This window comes from Camelus bactrianus, chromosome 4 (genome assembly GCF_048773025.1).
Source record: "Camelus bactrianus isolate YW-2024 breed Bactrian camel chromosome 4, ASM4877302v1, whole genome shotgun sequence".
Taxonomy (NCBI): Eukaryota; Metazoa; Chordata; class Mammalia; order Artiodactyla; family Camelidae; genus Camelus; species Camelus bactrianus.
The window spans coordinates 56,846,428-56,864,388 of record NC_133542.1 but is presented as its reverse complement, the minus strand read 5'-3'; the positions used below and the strand labels follow the sequence as shown (position 1 = coordinate 56,864,388).

The window sequence follows — 17,961 nt, the reverse complement described above, 5'->3', positions numbered from 1 at the left end:
AGAATTATATCTTAATAAATATGAAATCAAATTCCAATGCTTTTCCATTTAACGTTGCACAGAGAATAATTTTTGTTTTTAGAGCACATCTGGGATTTTGAAAAATGGTGAAATAAATGGTAGTTACTGACATGTTTCTTAATATTTTCCACTTCAAGGAACTACCAATAGTCGCTGTGGCCCATCTGCATCTGGTCCAAACTTTCTGGAGTTCATGAAAATCTGCTTAGAGTAAAAGAGACAGTGATGATGGTCACTGGTATCTCTCTAGACAAATTATTCCACTGGAAGAAAACAGTGTCCTGGAGAAAGCATGGTTATGAAGACAGTCCTGGGGTTCAGTTGGGCTCCCCCATTTATAGCCTCTATGTTCTTGGGCAACTTACTGAACCTCACTAGTTTGTTTCCTTACCTGTAAGACAAGGAGAATAAGACCCACTTTGTGGTCATTACTAGGGGGATGTATTTAAAGTACCAGGCACATATTAGGCGTTCCAAAAAAAAATGATGACTATTATTAAGGGTGGACACGGCTGCTATGCTGGCAGGAGGAAGCTGGCTGGGTCTCCACCAAGGGCTCACGGGGGAACTACAACCTCAATGAATTTATCACCATCCAGGGGCGAGGCTGCCAAGCTCAAAACTGAATGATCACAGGGAAGATGACTTACGCTATTCAAGGTCAGTCAACGGTTAACTGATTTAAAGTAGAACATATTCTCTTCTGGTGCCTGAAGTGATCATATCTCTCAGTCAGGCACCACCTTCCTCATATTAAAATAACTCAATTAATTTGGAGAGGATGGACTCAGAACAAAAAGAGGCAGAGTCATAAGGGAAGTTTCACCCGATGCCTGTACACCTTACTGCAGCTCCCACCTCACCAGAGCATAGAAACTCGGCACCTCCAAGAGCTGGGGTCTCTCTCCAGGGGAGCACCCAGTATACCACCTTTGGCACTGCCGAGCTTTCCTTCTTCCTTTTTCAAGGTGAGTGGTCCACCCTCTTTCTGTCTACACAGGTCTTCCCCAGAGAGAGAAAACTACAACACATTGGTCTCCACTTGTTAAACTGCCATTGTTTCCAGTCTGTTCGCCCCAGGTTATAGCAAGGTTACCTTGGGGAAAGCACTGCGTGTTCCCTTTGTTAGTCAGTCTCATCAACTGTGTGAGAATTTTACTAGGATAATCATGAAGACCTATCTTATTCCCTTGTTTCTAAGTCTTTGAAGGAATCTCACTGCCTCTCCCTTGCAATACTAAGTAAGTCATTTTTACTGTTGTTTCTGTTGACTGGATAGATGGATGGATGAAAGGATGGATGGAAAATGGACAGGTGAAAAATGAAAAGTTGAACCACTAGGCTAGACAGCAGCAATGAATGAGTCTTTGGTATCTTATTTGACACCCATAATGATGAGAAGTGGGACAAAAGAAATTTGAGCTTTTGACATGTGTTTACTGCCTGGCTTTTGATTCAAGGAATGCAAAAGCAAAGAATCACAGTGAGCTGAAAGAGGAGAGAGTCTGTCTTGTCAAAAACAGCCTCTCCTCCTTTCAGTCTTCTTATTAAAAAGTTCACCTTTAAGCAAGAATTTGCTGAGGTTTTTAGCACATTCTGGTCTCTTATAACGAATGAGTTGACTGTACTCTGAGCCAGAGATCCAGCTCTGTCCAGATTGACCTTGAACAATTCACTCCATTCTATTAGGCGTGTTTAAGCCCTCTTGTCTATAAGTAAAGGATCCTAACTTTAGTCCTCAATCCTCCCTCAGGAATGTGGGAAGGAAAGGGTAGCAGCCTATGGGATAGATGTGAGTTCCTACAAAGAAAAGTCCAGAAATGGATTTACACGATGAGCAGAGAGAAACAGGCAATGTTCTCAGTATCATTCTGCCTTTCTTCCTTTGAAACACCTTTCTCTGGTTAAAGTTAATGGTAAACTGATATACACGCTAAGCAGATTTAGGTCACGCTGCTACTTGAAATCAGGAGCTCGCTTGCTGCTGAGTTCATTCTGAGGGTTCATTTAGCACAATCCTGCCTTCTAGATAAGAATGGGAAATGCAACCATAAGGGTTCATCCTACTTAAAAAAAAAAATCTGAAGAATCCACACTTGGCAGCACCCTGCAAGTCAGCCCCATCTTTCCAACCAGCCCTCTGAGAAGTGCAGTTCTGTATGTGCAATGTCATGGCAACTTGGGGGTGAGCAGGAGAAGGTTTTCCTAAAAAAGCCCGGGAGTGGTGAAAGGCAGGCAGCTGGCCACTGGCTGCACTATTCTCTGAGCCTACAGACAGCAACATTCTGCAACCAGTGGGGTTCTGGTGACAGTGACAGAGCTCTCTCCTGGGTGGTGATCAATTATAATGCTTAAGTGCATTATGTTTTAAAGAAAAATAAATAAATAAGAATCTCTCTCTGTCTCTCTCTCTCTCTCTCGGTGCAGTGGAAACCAACCAAGTCAAATCATTTCAGTACTGTCTTCTGACCAACTGCTCATTCTAATGGAACACTTTCAGAATTGTTACAGTAGAAATAAAACGCATGAATAATCTGAAATGCACAACACTGTATCAGATCACACTACTCTTGTCTCCCTTTTCTCCATAATAAGAAAGAAAAGATTAGTATTTTTAATTGAATAAAGAGCACTATGTTAAATGTATCTTTGGGAACCTCTGAGCACACACACACACACACACACACACACACACACACACACACACACACACACATGGCCCCTATGCATTAGAGACACAGCCGGGAACACTGCCTCACCCACCATGTGGAAATTCTCCTTCAATTCTATATATAACCACCAAAGTTCACCAGCACACCGCCCCCCCTCCAAAGCCGTCCACATTCACACGATAATCTTATCATGCTGGCAGAAAGTGGAATGCTGTAACAATGCCCTGAATTTGAGAAATTCACAAGAGAAGCCAAGAGATGGTTCCCTGACTGAATGAAAAAGGGCTGGTTCAGTCCTCGGCGGCGCCTTCACCCCAGGGCGGGCTCTGCCCAGCTCTCTGGAGTGTGAGCTGCATGTCTAATAATGGAACAGGTTCCTGGGATCAGCCGCTTACCTTGGAATGCTGCAGCAGAAGTATCTGCTCGTCAAGCTCTTGTCGCTTGCCTTCTATTTCCGTCTGCCTCTTTCTTTTTTCCTTGAAAATAAAGAGAGAGAGGCTGTAAGAGTGGGTGGGTGTTGGCTCCGGGAATTGGAAGGCAGGAAGCAGCAGCAGCACACATCTGGAGAGACCCTTCCAGGGATGCTGGACACACACCCTGGGTCACCTGCCCCTCCGTGTCTGGGTGTGTTGTAAGCAGCGGCATCCTCCTAACATGTCTGCTGTGGGCTCGGTGAGTGGGAGAAATTCTCCTCACTCAGCCAAGCTGCAACAATTTAATCCAGAAGAAAAGGCAGTTTCTCCACACACACACACACACACACACACACACACACACATGCACGCATGCATGCACACAAGCACAGAGTCATCTTCTGTGCTGTGTTAATTTTGAGACAAAGAATAAAAATATCTCAGTTGTGAAGACAGAGGTTGTTATAAACTGCAAAGATGATAGGATAAAACAGTGGGAAATGCTGCAATGAGAGTTCTGTTATGGAAATCATCTATGCAAAGAATTCAATGCAATTTCAAACTGTAGGGCAAACCATCTTAGATGGACCGAGCAAACAATGCAAACTAAATGGATGATCTTTGCTGAAGCTAGTCTTCGGGGGAGCCTTTCATGCGGGTGGGGCTCACTGAGGTTATGGTAAATATGAAGTCTGGGGTTGGTCTGCCTGGGTCCAACTTCCATCTTTATCATTGCTTTTACCTTCCTGGGTCTAAGTCTTCTCTCACATAAAGAGATGATAATAATTGTACCTAAACCGTATGGCTGGGGCATGGATTAAATGAGATGATGGATGTAAAGGACCTAGGACAATAGCCCAGCACACAGTACATGCTCAATCAATATTTGCCATTACACTTCTTGTCACCTGTTTACTTCTAGGTAATGCCCAGAAACTGGTTTTAAAGGAATGTATTTTCCTTGTATTCAGAGCATAACTTTTCCACTGGAGTGTACACTTCATACTTTTCTTCTCTACACATCTCAAATACAGACAATAAACATCATCTAAATACGATTAATTGAAGAATAGAGGGGTCTGCCCTTATGATAGCTTACTTCCTCAACATTCAGTTTCCAGAGTACATATGGGGGTGGTTCACTGAGACATTTACTGCACTGGGTTCTTTTCCTTTACTCACATCTGCGGGGAAAAACTTGTTAGACAAGACATAGTGGCATTTTTACACTACAACAGCCGAGTCCTGGAGAAGACAATAATACAAAAGTCTGGTTGCTCTGCTCTGTGTTAAGGGAAGCTCTTATTTTATGCAGTTGCTATGTTTCTGGGGATGTGCTTGTCCCACTGCTATTCAGATCAACATGGCATAATAATCTATGTTACAACCAAGTTATTCTGTGTAATCCAAGGAGTTCTAAGCAATAGTAGCTCGTACCACTACTGTATATAAAACAGATAAACAACAAAGACCTACACACACAGGGAACTATATTCAACATCCTGTAATAACCTATAATGGAAAAGAATCTGAAAAAGGATAGATACATAGCGGGGAGGGTACAGGTCAGTGGAAGAGTGCACGCTTAGCTCACACAAGGTCCTGGGTTCAATCCCCAGTACCTCCATTAAAAAAATAAATAAACAAATAAGCCTAATTATCCCTCCTCCCCCCAAAAAAACTAAAAAAAAAAAAAAACCAATAGGTATATATGTACATGTATATGTGTATAGCTGAATCATTTTGCTGTACACTTGAAACTGACACAACATTGTAAATCAACTACACTTCAATTTAAATGTTTTTTTAATTTAATAAAAGAAATAGTAACTTATAACCTCAAGCCACTGGGGCATAACATCCAAGTCAGGGGTTATAACCTCCCTGCCAAAGTGAGGTCTCAGAACATTTTAGGAACTTAACCATTTACCAAAAAACTCCAAACAATGGTGCACCACTGCTGCTGTTTAATCCCAGAGGCTGTCCAAGAACACAAAATATATGGTGGTAGATGGGGGAAGTGAGGCCCCATGAGGAAGTCCAGTATCTCAGAGGTACCACATGATATGGCAAGGGCCTCCAGAACCAGTCAGTATCTCTATATTACAGGGTTTCTCAAGAGCATATTTACTGGACTTTATTGTTAATTCCCACTGGCTATCAAGGTATGTAGTTGTCCTACATTTAAATCCAGAACCCAAACATAGTGTCCTGGGTCCAAGGTGCTGATGACTCAATACTTCCATAAATACTAACTGAGCACTTTGTGTGCTACAGACTGAATGCTTGTGTCCTCCCCCAAAATTCATGCTGAAACCTAATCCCCAAGGTGACGATGGTGCCAGGAGGTGCGAACTTTGGGAGGTGACTGAGTCATGAGGATGGAGCTCATGAGTGAGATCAGAGCTTTTATAAAGAGATCCCAGAGAGTTCTACCCCTTGCCATGTGAGGACACACTAAGAAGACAGCTGCCTGTGAACCAGCCCCCACTCACTAGACACCAAGTCAGCGGGCGCCTTGATCTTAGACCTCCATCTTCCGGAGATGTGAGAAATAAGCTTCTGTTGTTTATAAACCACCTAGTCTATGGTATTTTGTTAAAGAAGCCTGAATGGGCTAAGGCAGTGTTCTAATCCCTGACCTGGTCATTTGAAAATCTTTCCTAGGCTTTCCCACATCCGTGCCTTTGTTCATAGACAGAGTCCTCACTCTGCAAGTTGTCCACCATCATATTGGTGAACCATGTTTTGAACAGAAGAAACATCACCAGATGGTACAGGCAGTGAACCTTTACATGAGTAGCCTCATTGGTGGTCACTGTGAACAGATGCGATCATGAAAGATGCAGGTTTTACGTTAGTTCTTTAAGGGACTAACTAAGGATACAGAGGAATGGTAGACACAGATGAATGGGCAGCACATTCCAGGCAAATGGAACTGTGTGAGCGAGGGCAGAAATACACTGCAGATTCCAGGGACGATGAGGAGGGAAATAAAACTGAGGTGCAGGGCTTGCCTTTAGAAATAGAGATCAGTGATTCAAAAGATTGACTAAGACTAGTTCATTGAAGGCCTTGGCTGCCAGGCCAAGAAGTTTGGATTTTATTATACGGACAATGTAGCAGCATTGTAGGGTTCTAAGCAAGAGAGTAATATGTGAAATGGCATTTTAGGAACATTAATCTGGTTCTCGTATATAGGATGGATGAACAGAAGTTGGGCTACTTCTATAAATGGCCAGACAGCAAACATTTTAGGTTTTGTGGGACATACAGTGTCTGTTGCGACTACTCAATACTGCCATTGCAGTATAAACACAGCTGTAGACAATCTATAAATAAGTGAGTGTGTCTATGTTCTAATGAACCTTTACTGACAAACACAGGTGGTGGCCCAGATTTAGTCCATGGTCATAGTTTGCTGACCTCTCGATGAAAAGACAGTGAAGTATATTAGGAGGATGCTACGCTCCCCCTAGGGTGCGGTGGTGACGGATGAAGTAACAAGCCTATCCTAGCTCAGAGCTGTTCCAATCTGACTGGAAAGAAAAGGACAAATACAAATAGAATCGACGAGGCTCAGGACTAACAGGACCTATGGTACCTTGGCTTTGAGCCACACAGACCAGAGAGCACTGGAGCAGGACTGGGCTATAGCGGGAAAGCACCTTTCCCGTTTGTTCTGTATGCATCTCTACCCCGAGAGAATTCCTTATTGGGTTAAAACTTGAAACCAAAGAGTGGTTAACATATGCAACCAGGCAGCAGTATCAGCATGTTCTCATCTGTATCTAATGAGGACTCCAGGCTCAGCCCTGTTACAAAGACCCTTTGGTATCCATGGCTCTTATGGGATGCTATGATAGTTGAATCTCCTTCTGCAGTGACGGAGTTAGGTCTTGAAGTCACTCTAACCAGACAAGAGGTGAGATGTGCAATCAGCCTGTGTGCAGAGTCATAGTACAGCAAGCTCGAGAGGGGCACCATTGAGTTCCTGGCATGTGCTTCCTTGGGCTTGCTTGGTCTGAGCTGAGCTCCTCACCTGGCTAGCCTGCTGCTTCCCAGACTTTTCCTTCCCTTAATCAGGGCAAAATCACTAGCTCTTGGGCCCTCTTCTCATTCCACACATTTAGCCTACATGATTTCCTTCACTCTCTTCAGCTATATGACTGATACAATACCTATCCGTACTGGTAACCAGCAGATCTATATTTTCAACCTTGACCTCTCCCTGGAGCTCCAGGTTCCCATATCCAGCTGCCAGTTGTTCATATCCAGTCCCTCAGACTGAACCCTTGAGTCATCATCTCGGCAATCCTGCACGTCTACTCCCATGTCTGTTCCTTCTGCATTCCTCAGCTCAGCATAGGACATGACCCAAGGCGGAAACCTGATTCATGCTAGACACTCCACTGTCTTGAAAGACCAAGTCCTGTTGATTCTGCTTGTCACTTTCCACGTCTTTGGCTCCCCACTGTCGCACTTATTACAACCTTAATACTCCTGCCTTTCTCTCCCCACCTGCACATGCAGACTCCCCTACAGCAGTGTCTTCAGCACTCGACAGCACTTAACGGTTTATATCCCCTTTCCGTCTGGATTCCTGAAGTGGCTTCCTCACCAGTCTCCCTGCCTCTGAGTCTTGGCTCTGAGCAAGTTACCTTCTGCTTGGCTGCCACAGTGATATTCTAAAACGGAAATCTGGCTACTTCCATCCTTTGCCTAAAATCCCAGAATGTCTCTCTTTGCCTCCAGGGCAAACAGCAAGTTCCTGACCATGGCCAACGAGGCCTCTCTCTATCTCACAGGTGCATCCCAAGCCATGACCTCCCCAACCATATGTTCCAGCCTCAACACATGATCTGCAGTTTCTCAATCTGCCGAGTGGGTTCATGTCTTCCTGGTTTTGCTTTATTGCTTCCCCTAACAATAAGGGATTTCCCTCACTTCTTCATCTGACCAAAAACTTTTCCTCTTTGACAACAGGGCTTAAATATCAACGAAGCTAGAGTGAACACCTGCTGGTCTTCCTTCCTTCAGAGAACCCACCTACCATCACTGTTAATGGCACTGGTGGGGATGCCGTCATGGTTAGTCATGTGCAGCCCAGCTCATCCCTGCCATCAGGACTTGAGTGTGATACAGGTTAGGCCAATCATACTACCTTACCTTTTTGCAATTGGGATTGATCCAAGGAGCAGCTAAATGACCAAAGTAGAACCAAGAAGAGACATTTCTAGGAATAGACACGTGAATGCTGGGAGCGAAAAGCTCCCTTCTCACTAAGGTTAAGTTGGGTTGGTGTCTACCTGCGTGGCAATTTTCCCAAGCCACGTGGAAGAAATGCACCCATGCTGGAGAAAGGTTAACAAGCAGAGAGAAGCAAGCTGGAAGACAGAGAAAGGAGGATCCTAATGGCGTTGTTTGAGTCCCAGATCTAGTTATGCAAGAAGCCAGAACCATCCATGGGCTTCCTAAACTACGTACACTAATAAATCTCCCTTTTGCTTATGCTAGTTTGAGTTGTGTTTCTGTCCCTCACAACTCAAACAGTTCTGACAAAAACAGAAGCCTTTTCTGCTCCTTCCAAACAGAATTCATCACTTCTTCCTTCTTTCTTCCCCTCGTGGGCTGTGGATCTTTCTACATTCGTACCTTGAGGACTTTAGTACTTTGTGTACTTAACTGTTTACACATCTTCTCCCTCTACCAAACTATGGGCTCCTTGAGGACAAGGATCTTGGCTCATGCATCTCCAAAGTCTAGAGTGTTGCATGGTGAAGACATGTAACTGACGCTCAGCGAGTATCTCTGAATGAGATCCTTGTTCTCCTACCATTATGTTTCTGTTTGTCCGTATCCCTCACTCAAATGCATTATGAATTTGCATTCATGATTTCAATAGCAGTGAAATATATCACTGAAAACACCTTAGCCGTAGACTCATAAAACCAGAAGTGTCTTTCTATTGAAGACACTAGCCAATATGGAATGGACTCTCACTGCCTTTCACATAAGAAAAGAGTTGAAAAAGCTAATTCTGAGAAAGAATGATGGAACGCTCACTCTGGGGAGAAAGGCTGAGGGAAGTAGAAATTCCAGGGAAAGCATAATGAGCTGACAGTAGCAAACTATTCAGGGGGAATATGCCTCCAGAGACATCTGGAACGAAGTGATCTCAATCCACTGGGAAGATTTCCAGATCCCTCCAGTCTGGGAGGCCTCACAGGCCACTTTCATCATCTTTCTGTAAATTATGAATTTTCCTGGCAAGCATTTTCTGGAAGTATTGCAACATCATGAAACTCCAAACTCTTAGTGCAGTAAGGAGCCCCCTACAGAACAGAGCACACCCTGTTCAAAGGTGGGTAGTAAGTATGATGGCAATACAGGCATTTAAAGCAGTGAGGAAGCCCATGTCCACCCTTATGCTGCTTCAAGCAGACTCCCTCTTCTCTCCTGCTGCCTGTGCTGCAACCCAGGCTTTGTGAAATGCGGCGGGGGGGGGGGGGGCTGGGGGAGGGGTCCCTCTGAGTCTGTGAGAAACACTGAGAGTGGGAAGAGGCTGAGCAGGGAAGGCTGTGAGAAGCAGAGATACGGTGTTTCGTTTCCTCTGCTGAGGCTCATTTTAACTTGGGCTGATCCCTAGAGCCCCAGGTCCCAGCAGTGGGAAGGGACCAGAAGACCTACTCAAGGCACTATTGCCATTGAGATATCCCAGAATAGAGATCAAAGAAGAAAAAAAGAAAATATGGTAAAATCGAAATGCTGCAACCTCTCCTCCTCCTATTCCTAGATAAAGCAAAATTTGACTTTTATCCAAATACCTTTGTGTTGGCTCCTTCCATCGTGAGCTCGAGGCAGTCATGTGTCCTGGCCCATCACACGGGCCTGTAAGTGACTTTGGGCCAGCTGGTTCCTAGGCTTTGGCAATGCAGAACCAGAGAAAGAAGCAGAGTGGTGGGGACCCCACTCCCCCAACCCCCAACCAGACTGTTCTAAGTAGTCTGCACTTGGAAAGCAGGTATGCTAGAGATGGGGAGAAAGTGAAGATGGAGGGAAAAAGAGAAGGGAAGAAGGAAAAAGAACTGAAAGGGCACGGGGACAGTTTTGAAGTTCAAGAATTTAAAAATAAAGGGGCTGAGAGATATTAAGGCCAAAAGACCAGAGAGAGAATCTTCAGATATTTTACTGTGGCTTCTGAAATAAATCCCCTTCGATGTTCTCCAAAAGATGCCAGTAAGGATACTGGACTTCTGTCTACTAGACTGTGTTTCTCTGAACATGACTTCATGCTGAATCTGGATCACCAGAGAGCCAGGTTTTACAGAGGTTATACCAAGAAGTAAGGTGGCATTTTGAGAATTAAATTATGGGAAGTCAACTTGCAGATGGGGACCCAGTGAGCTTTTTCTATTAAGGAATCAGAATGTCATCTCAGTCATGACTGGATTGTAACTCTCTGTTTAATGCTGCTGCAGAACCAATGCTATATATATCTTGAGGGGAATAAAAGGAAGGCATTCCGTCTGAAAACTGAGAACCTGAGTGATCAGGTATAAAACAATCAACAGGGTGCCCACTCAGCTTAGCCCAGCTGCCTGTCCAGCCAACTTGAATGTTAAGCTTGCTCAGCAAGACATATCTCTGTTAGGAATCAGTTATCTGATCTTAATGCCATAAGACATTAAGATCATCCTTCCTGGTTCTGACTTCAAGGCCACTAGTTATAATTTTGATTATATTCAGGCTTTGAAAGTAGTTACCTAAATGGAGTGATAACATGTGTTAAGCCCCCTGCAATGTCCATCCAGTGTAAAATAAATAAACCAGCTTTTGGGTTCATAGTTGAGTGTCCTGACAGCTAAACTGGTACGTAGTTTTCCAATCTCACAGAACTAAGTAAGAGTCTGAAGAGTTAGCTTAAGAGCTTTGGTGAAAAGGACAAGTAGGTACAAACTACTATATACAGAATAGATAAACAACAAAGTCCTACTGTAGGGCACAGGGAACTACATTCAATAGCTTGTAATAACCTATCATGAGAAAGAATATATATATGTGTGTATATATATACACACACACATATATATATATATATATGTATATCACTGAATCACTGTCCTGTACACCAGAAACTAACACAACATTGTAAATCAACTATACTTCAATTTAAAAAAAAAAGGACAAGTAAACTAGGTTTCCTGGAGTCACACTGCTCTGGCCCGCCATGCACTCATTCATCCCTCAACATCATCATACAAAGTAGAGAATCTTACAGTTCTACTCATTCCTCATTGCTAAATTTTGATCAGCACTTCCATTTAGGTAACTTCGCTTTTATTCAACTGATTACTTGGCCTTGAGCTTGCCACCAGTTGGCAAAAAAGGAAAGTGCTGGTTTTGTATTGTTTTTAACAGAAATTGCAAAGTCCACAGAAAGAATTTTAAATAGGAAGAGAAGACATTGATTAGTTCAAACATCACGAATGGTTTTTGAAAGGATACTTTACATCATATAGAGTTTGGATGTAAAATTGTTATTAATTACACTGAATAGTTAACGTTGCTAGCCTGCTAGTGCCAAGTCAAATGAGCAAAACAGGAGAGTTTTAGTTTCAAGTCTTTCGTAGATACTTTATAGTCCATATGAATTATACCTTTGTGTGCGCACGCACGTGTGTGTAAATAGCTTCTTTATTCTTTTTTCCCCCATTGGGTATAATTTTTATTGAAGTATTATTGATTTACAATGCTGTGTTCATTTCCGGTGTACAGCAAAGTGATTCAGTAATACATATATACATTCTTTTTCATATTCTTTTTCATTATATGTTATTATAAGATATTGAATGTAGTTCCCCATGCTCTACAATAGGACCTTGTTGCTTATCTATTTTATATATAGCAGTTTCTATTTGCAAATCACAAACTCCTATTTTATCCCTCCCCTCTTCCCCTTTGGTAACCATAAGTTTGTTTTTTACGTCTGTGAGTCTGTTTCTGTTTTGTAAATAAGTTCATTTGTTCATTTTTTAGATTCTACATATAAGTGATATCACATGGTATTTGTCTTTCTCTTTCTGATTGCTTCACTTGGTTTGATGACCTCTAGGTCCATCCATGTTGCTGCAAATAGTATTATTTCATTCTTTTTTATGGCTGAGTAGTATTCCATTGTATATGTATACCACATCTTCTTTATCCAATCATCTGTCAGTGGACGTTTACGTTGCTTCCATGTCTTGGCTATTGTAAACAGCGCTGCTATGAACATTGGGGTGCATGTATCTTTTTGAATTAAAGTTTTATCTGGATATATGCCCAGGGGTGGGATTGCTGGATCATATGGTAACTCTATTTTTAGTATTTTAAGGAATCTTCATACTGTCCTCCATAGTGGCTGCACCAAATTAGATTCCCACCAACAGCGCAGAAGTTCCCTTTTATATGATTTATATCTCAAGTCTATTTTTAAGGGCCTGCTCATGGCGTTACTCTTTAAATAATTGTTTAAACATGCACTACATTTTTGCTGTAATGATCACACCATCCAGTTCTTTGCTAGGAGTGACTCTCTTTAGCGTCCTTCTCTGGAGACCAACAAAGAAAGTGCTCTGATATAGCTCTCATGAGAGAGTAAGATCTGCTTCTTGATTCCATACTGATAAGCCTCCTGTGATGAAAAAGTTGAGCACTGTCTATATAAGGAGAATGGTAGAGAACTCCAAGGAAGTCCCAAATGCCAGAAATAAGGTAATTAGACTCACGTGCAGAAGGCAGTCTCCACATCAACACCCTCAATGAACTGTGTTATTCCCACCATGAGGCCACATGAGCATGGAACTGGGAGTCAGGACACCTGGCTTCAGGTGGAGGCCCTGACACTCACCACTGGGTGACTTGGACGAGTCCCGTATTGTTTCTGGGCCTAGGACTCGATGTGTAACATGAGCAAGTTGGACCAGCTCCGCTCTACGGCTCCTCCCATCTCTAAGATTCCACAATGCTAAGAAGACCAACTTCCCGTGCTAAACTGTCGCGTGTGCCCCTTCTTATCAATAAAATAACCCTGGCAAACATTTACCTAGCGCCGACTGTGTGCCAGGCGCTGTTCTGAGTAATATATATGAACACACTTGATCTTTACAACAACCCATTGAGTTAGGGACTATCATCACCCCCATTTCACAAAGGAGAAAACTGAGGCACAGGGAGATCAAGAGAGAAGGTCACAAGGCTAGTAAGTGTCAAACAGAATTGGAACCCAGCATGAAATATGGAAACAGAAATATCTCCAGGTGCTCCTGCAGGGTTGAAATGAGGTACAGCAAGAATGGAATCCAGCCCATCTCTTGACAGAAGGCAGGACTCAATAAATAAAGGAGCTCCCTTTGCACCTGGTATGAAGTGTTCCGTTTAGGATTTTGCCTCGGCAACTACAATTTATTCATGGAACCAAAGCTCAGTTTTGGAGTGGTTAAACCTAAGAATAATGATGATGGTGATGGTGGTGGTAAAAAAATTAACAGTGGTAATAATAATAATAGTGATAACTAAGTTACTGACTACTTGCTATGGGCCAGGCACTGTTCTAAGGACTCCCCTTCAATTTTTCATTTACTCCTCAGAATGCTTTGAGGTAGGTACCTTTAACATCCCTGATTTTATGGATAAGAATAGTCAGGGCTTGGCTAGGGTGAATAAATTTGTTCAAGGTCATGGGCCAGGAAGTAGCCAAGCAGGGGTTGAAACTGAGACAGTCCGACTCCAAAGCACTTTGTCAGGAAAAGAGATGTGTTTCAGCCACCAAGATTTGTTTCGCTTTGAGGGAACTAATTCCACACAGGACACGTGCAACATCACCACGCCACCTTCATGCGCTCATGTCAAAACTTTCCAGAACAAACGAGATGTTGAAAATGCAAAACATTCTGGTGTCAAATCCCTCCACTCCTAAAACAAGGAGCCTCTTACAAAATCCGGGAGCATTTCCCAATTCCAGACAAATGGGTCGAGGCTGCATTGGAATCTTCAGCAATGTCTGGTGAACCAGTATATCCATTTACTTCAATCCCCATAGGAGACATTTCCAGGGTATTGAATGATCTGATAAGAAGAGCAAATGCAAAAATATTTCTCTCCCGTTTGGACATTTTATTGGAGAGAGGTTACTACAAACGAGGCAGAGGCTGGGAAAGCTCTCAATTTACCATGTTGAGCTCATGAGTGGAGAAAACTCTCTAAATCTGAGCTTCTACATATCAGAATATGTCTCCCTAAAATTAGATGACAGGAAGAGTAAGGAGCAGAGGCATCCACTAAGGTGATGGACCAGATCCTAGGAGGATGCCGCAAGGCCCGGAGAACACGTCCCCTGGCAGGAAGCAGGAGTGGACACTGCCTGGACCTTGCAATAAGCAGCTTTCCCACTGGCTCTTTGCAGGTCTCAAGCAGCACCCATGGGACCGTGGAGGGGCTGGTGTGAAACTGAACATAGCTGTTGTGGTTGGAAATACAAAACAAAAAACAGGGTGCACAGAAAGAGATGTGCAGCCTTCTGACAACAAAGGACTGCAAACTCCAAGAGATGAGCATATTTCCAGAGGCGTACACACCTTTTCTGACTTCAGCCAATCATGTTTTTGGTTTGTTTCTTTAGATGCCAACATCAGGTGAATATCTGTATCATCTGTATCTATATTACCCAGATAAATACAGCATTTAAAAATTTAATATAAATGAAACTAATAGATGTGCCTGGTGGGAAAATTCAAACTATACACAAAGAAGTAAAATGAACAGCTGACTCTCCCTTCACCCCCTGCTCCCCACTTCCTTCAGTCAATTTCATTCAGTCAATTTCCCTTCAGTCAGTTTCATTCCTTTAGGTTTTGTATGTGCCCCACCTGGGGAAAAATAATGAATATACCGGCTTATTATCCATATGGATCTCTTATTCTTTACATAAAAGCAATCGTACCCTATACGTCCTGTTTTCACCTTTCAGCTTATGTTCTTCTTACTTAGTGATGGACCTTTGAGATTTTTCTGTACCTTCACATGGAGTCCCACCTCACTCTTGGTAACTGCTGCATGGTAGCTCACGGATGTCCCGTAACTTATTTTACCAGTCTGAGGCTGATAGATTATTTAGGTGGTTCCCAGTGTTTTATTTGCTAATGTAAACAGGGCTGCAGTGAATCCTCCTCTATATACATCATACATGCACTTTTGTGACCATATCCATAGGGTAAATTTCCAGCAGTAGAACTACTAGTCAAAGGATTCAAGCACTTAAAACTTTAACAGGGCCAAACTGCCCTCCCCAAAACATTTTCTCTGTGATTTAAATGATATAAATCTGATTTGAAAATAAGACTCAAGCAGCTAATGAGTTTTGACTCCCCCGCCCCCTTATTAGTCATCTTCTCAGTGACCCAGGGGGATTTTAAATGAAAGAAAATATCTACCACCTTGTTAATAATGGTAAGATGCTCTTAAAACAGACTTGGCTGATCTGTCCTCATCATAGACTCTTACTCTGTGTTTTTAGGTTAAAAAATGATTTTTTTTTTTTACCTTATGAACAGAAGTCTATTATGACTCCATCTGTTTTCTAGGTGGAATTAAATATGTACCTCTTTCCCCTGCACTGCTAATGTTAGGATTATCCCACAACCAAGTTGTGCCCACTTGTCCATAAAGAGGGTCTATTCCTTCTGCTCTTGCTGTTGTCCTCCATGGTTGAAAAGTACAAAATTTTGCATCCACTAAAATAATTTCTAGATGGACTCAAGCAATGTAAAAAATAAAAACATAAGAAAATAGAGTGACTCTCTGATTGTAAGATGGGAAAGGACTTTCAAAACAAAGCATAGAAAGAAACCACAAAGTACAAAACTGATAGACCTCATTATATAAAACTTAAGACGCTGGTTTTTAAGGAATCAACCATACACAGCAACTCAAAGTCAAGTGCCAATCTGGGAAAAAAAATATTTGCAATGTATATGTCAAAAGGCTAGTAAGACCTTTAGCAAATAAAGAGTTCTTACAAATCAATATGATTTTTAGAGAAAGATATAGACACTTTAATAAAGAAAAGAGAGCAAAATATAGGGAAAATGTACAACATTATCAATAACCAAAGAAATGCAAATTAAGCACTGAGGTGCCACTTTCCAACTATGAAATGTACTCTCCCTCCCCACACATAGTATATTTTAAAATATCACGTATTCTATGTGGGGAGGGTGTGAGAAAAAAAACCCTCTCTTTAATCTCTGTCAGAATTGTAAGTAATAATTCTAAAAGTACAGTTCTTAAAGTATAATTCTGTCAGAATTATAAATGGTCTTTTCAGAAGGCTACTTCAAAAGTTTTCATCCCCTTTATCAGAAATTATTTACCCAGAGAAAATTATGTTCAATGTGTTCAAAGATTCTTGTAAAGAATATTCAATACAGAGATACATGCAACATGAAAAAAAAAATCAAACCGCAAATAATTGGGTAAATAAGATGGCATCTTATAAACCATCCAACGACTTCCTTTTACCTTGGAGTAAAATCAAAGCAAGCCCACTCATGATGCACTGCCTGACCTTCTCTGTGCACCTAATCTTGTCCCTCTCTCCTTCTCCTTCTCCTTCTCCTCCTCACCTCTCACGTTGGCCTGAACCAGAGGTCTTCCATGAGGGGCATGGAAGACAGGCAGGCGGGTTGGGATCTACACTGTCTGGCTCAGAATCAAGTGGTACTTTGCTTTCCTTTGTCATCATCCCCACATGCCTATCTTCCTGGAGAGACCTCCAGAGCCATGGCTACAGTCTGGGGCAAGATTCAAGGTTTCTGGCTATTAATATCATAATATCAAGTGGTGCCCTGACCTCATTATTTCCAACATCTGGCTTCCAGTCTCATCCAGGTGTTAACATGCATGAGCCAGCTGGATGCTCCACACCTTGACCTTGATTTTCCCCTCGATGTACGACCCTCGATGACCATTAAGATCACCTGAGGAACATGAAAAAGTGTCAAGCTCAGGCCCCACCTCCAGAGACTCTGATCCTATCGGTCTGGGCACTGGAGGCTGCAAATGCTCCCGGGTAGTTCTGAAGATTTTTGGTTGCTATTGTTGTTGTTTTGTTTGTTTGTTTGTTTTTGGTTGGGGGGAGGTAATTCGATTTTATTTATTTATTTTAGTGGAGGTACTGGGGATTGAACCCAGGACCTCCTGCATGCTGAGCACGCACTTTACCACTAAGCTAGACCCTCCCCACCCCAGGCAGTTTTAACGTCAGCTGAGGTGGAAAGTCCTTGCTGGACATGTGGCAGTCTCATGGTCTAGGCTGATAAGCAATTCCTACTGCTTAAGCTGGTCCGGGCTCTTTCTTCATCAGTCCGAAATAAGCTATTTGGTTAAATTTTGTTAGAGGACAGCACTGGGTCAGTCACTTTTCTATTTCTGCAGTTCAGTCCTTGCTCTCTTTGCTCTTCAGAGTCTGGGTCTCAGCCCCAGGTCGATGGAGTTTTTGACATAAGGCCTTGGAGAGCTTGGACTGAGCACATGACTTTCAAAAGTCAAGGCTGCTTTTTTATTGTAGTATTTATCATCCTGATATGCCGGTGTCTCCTTTCTCTCTTCCCCTCCCCCTGAGGCCCCTTCCCTTAGGATTAGTTTAGATGACTATTTTCTACCCTAGGACATGAGTGATTAACCAGGTCAGAAGGGACGAGGTAGGAGGTTGGATATAGAACCACAGAAAACACTTCAAATGCAAGTCGAACTGAATCTGATCTTTGAGCTGAGGTAAACACGTTTTGTGCTTTAACATGCTATACCAAATTTCA

The 17,961-nt window shown here is 42.6% G+C and overlaps 1 protein-coding gene across 6 annotated transcripts in view; it reads right to left on the bottom strand.

Annotated features, from left to right (window-relative positions):
• The window catches only part of PALM2AKAP2 (PALM2 and AKAP2 fusion), a 448,665-nt gene that overhangs the window by 239,995 nt on the left and 190,709 nt on the right, over nucleotides 1-17,961 (bottom strand). For all 6 annotated transcript variants that reach the window (XM_074361980.1, XM_074361972.1, XM_074361974.1 and 3 more), the window contains one exon: nucleotides 3,089-3,169. In XM_074361980.1, the coding sequence (XP_074218081.1) occupies nucleotides 3,089-3,169 (81 nt within the window). The remainder of the gene's footprint in view (nucleotides 1-3,088; nucleotides 3,170-17,961) is intronic.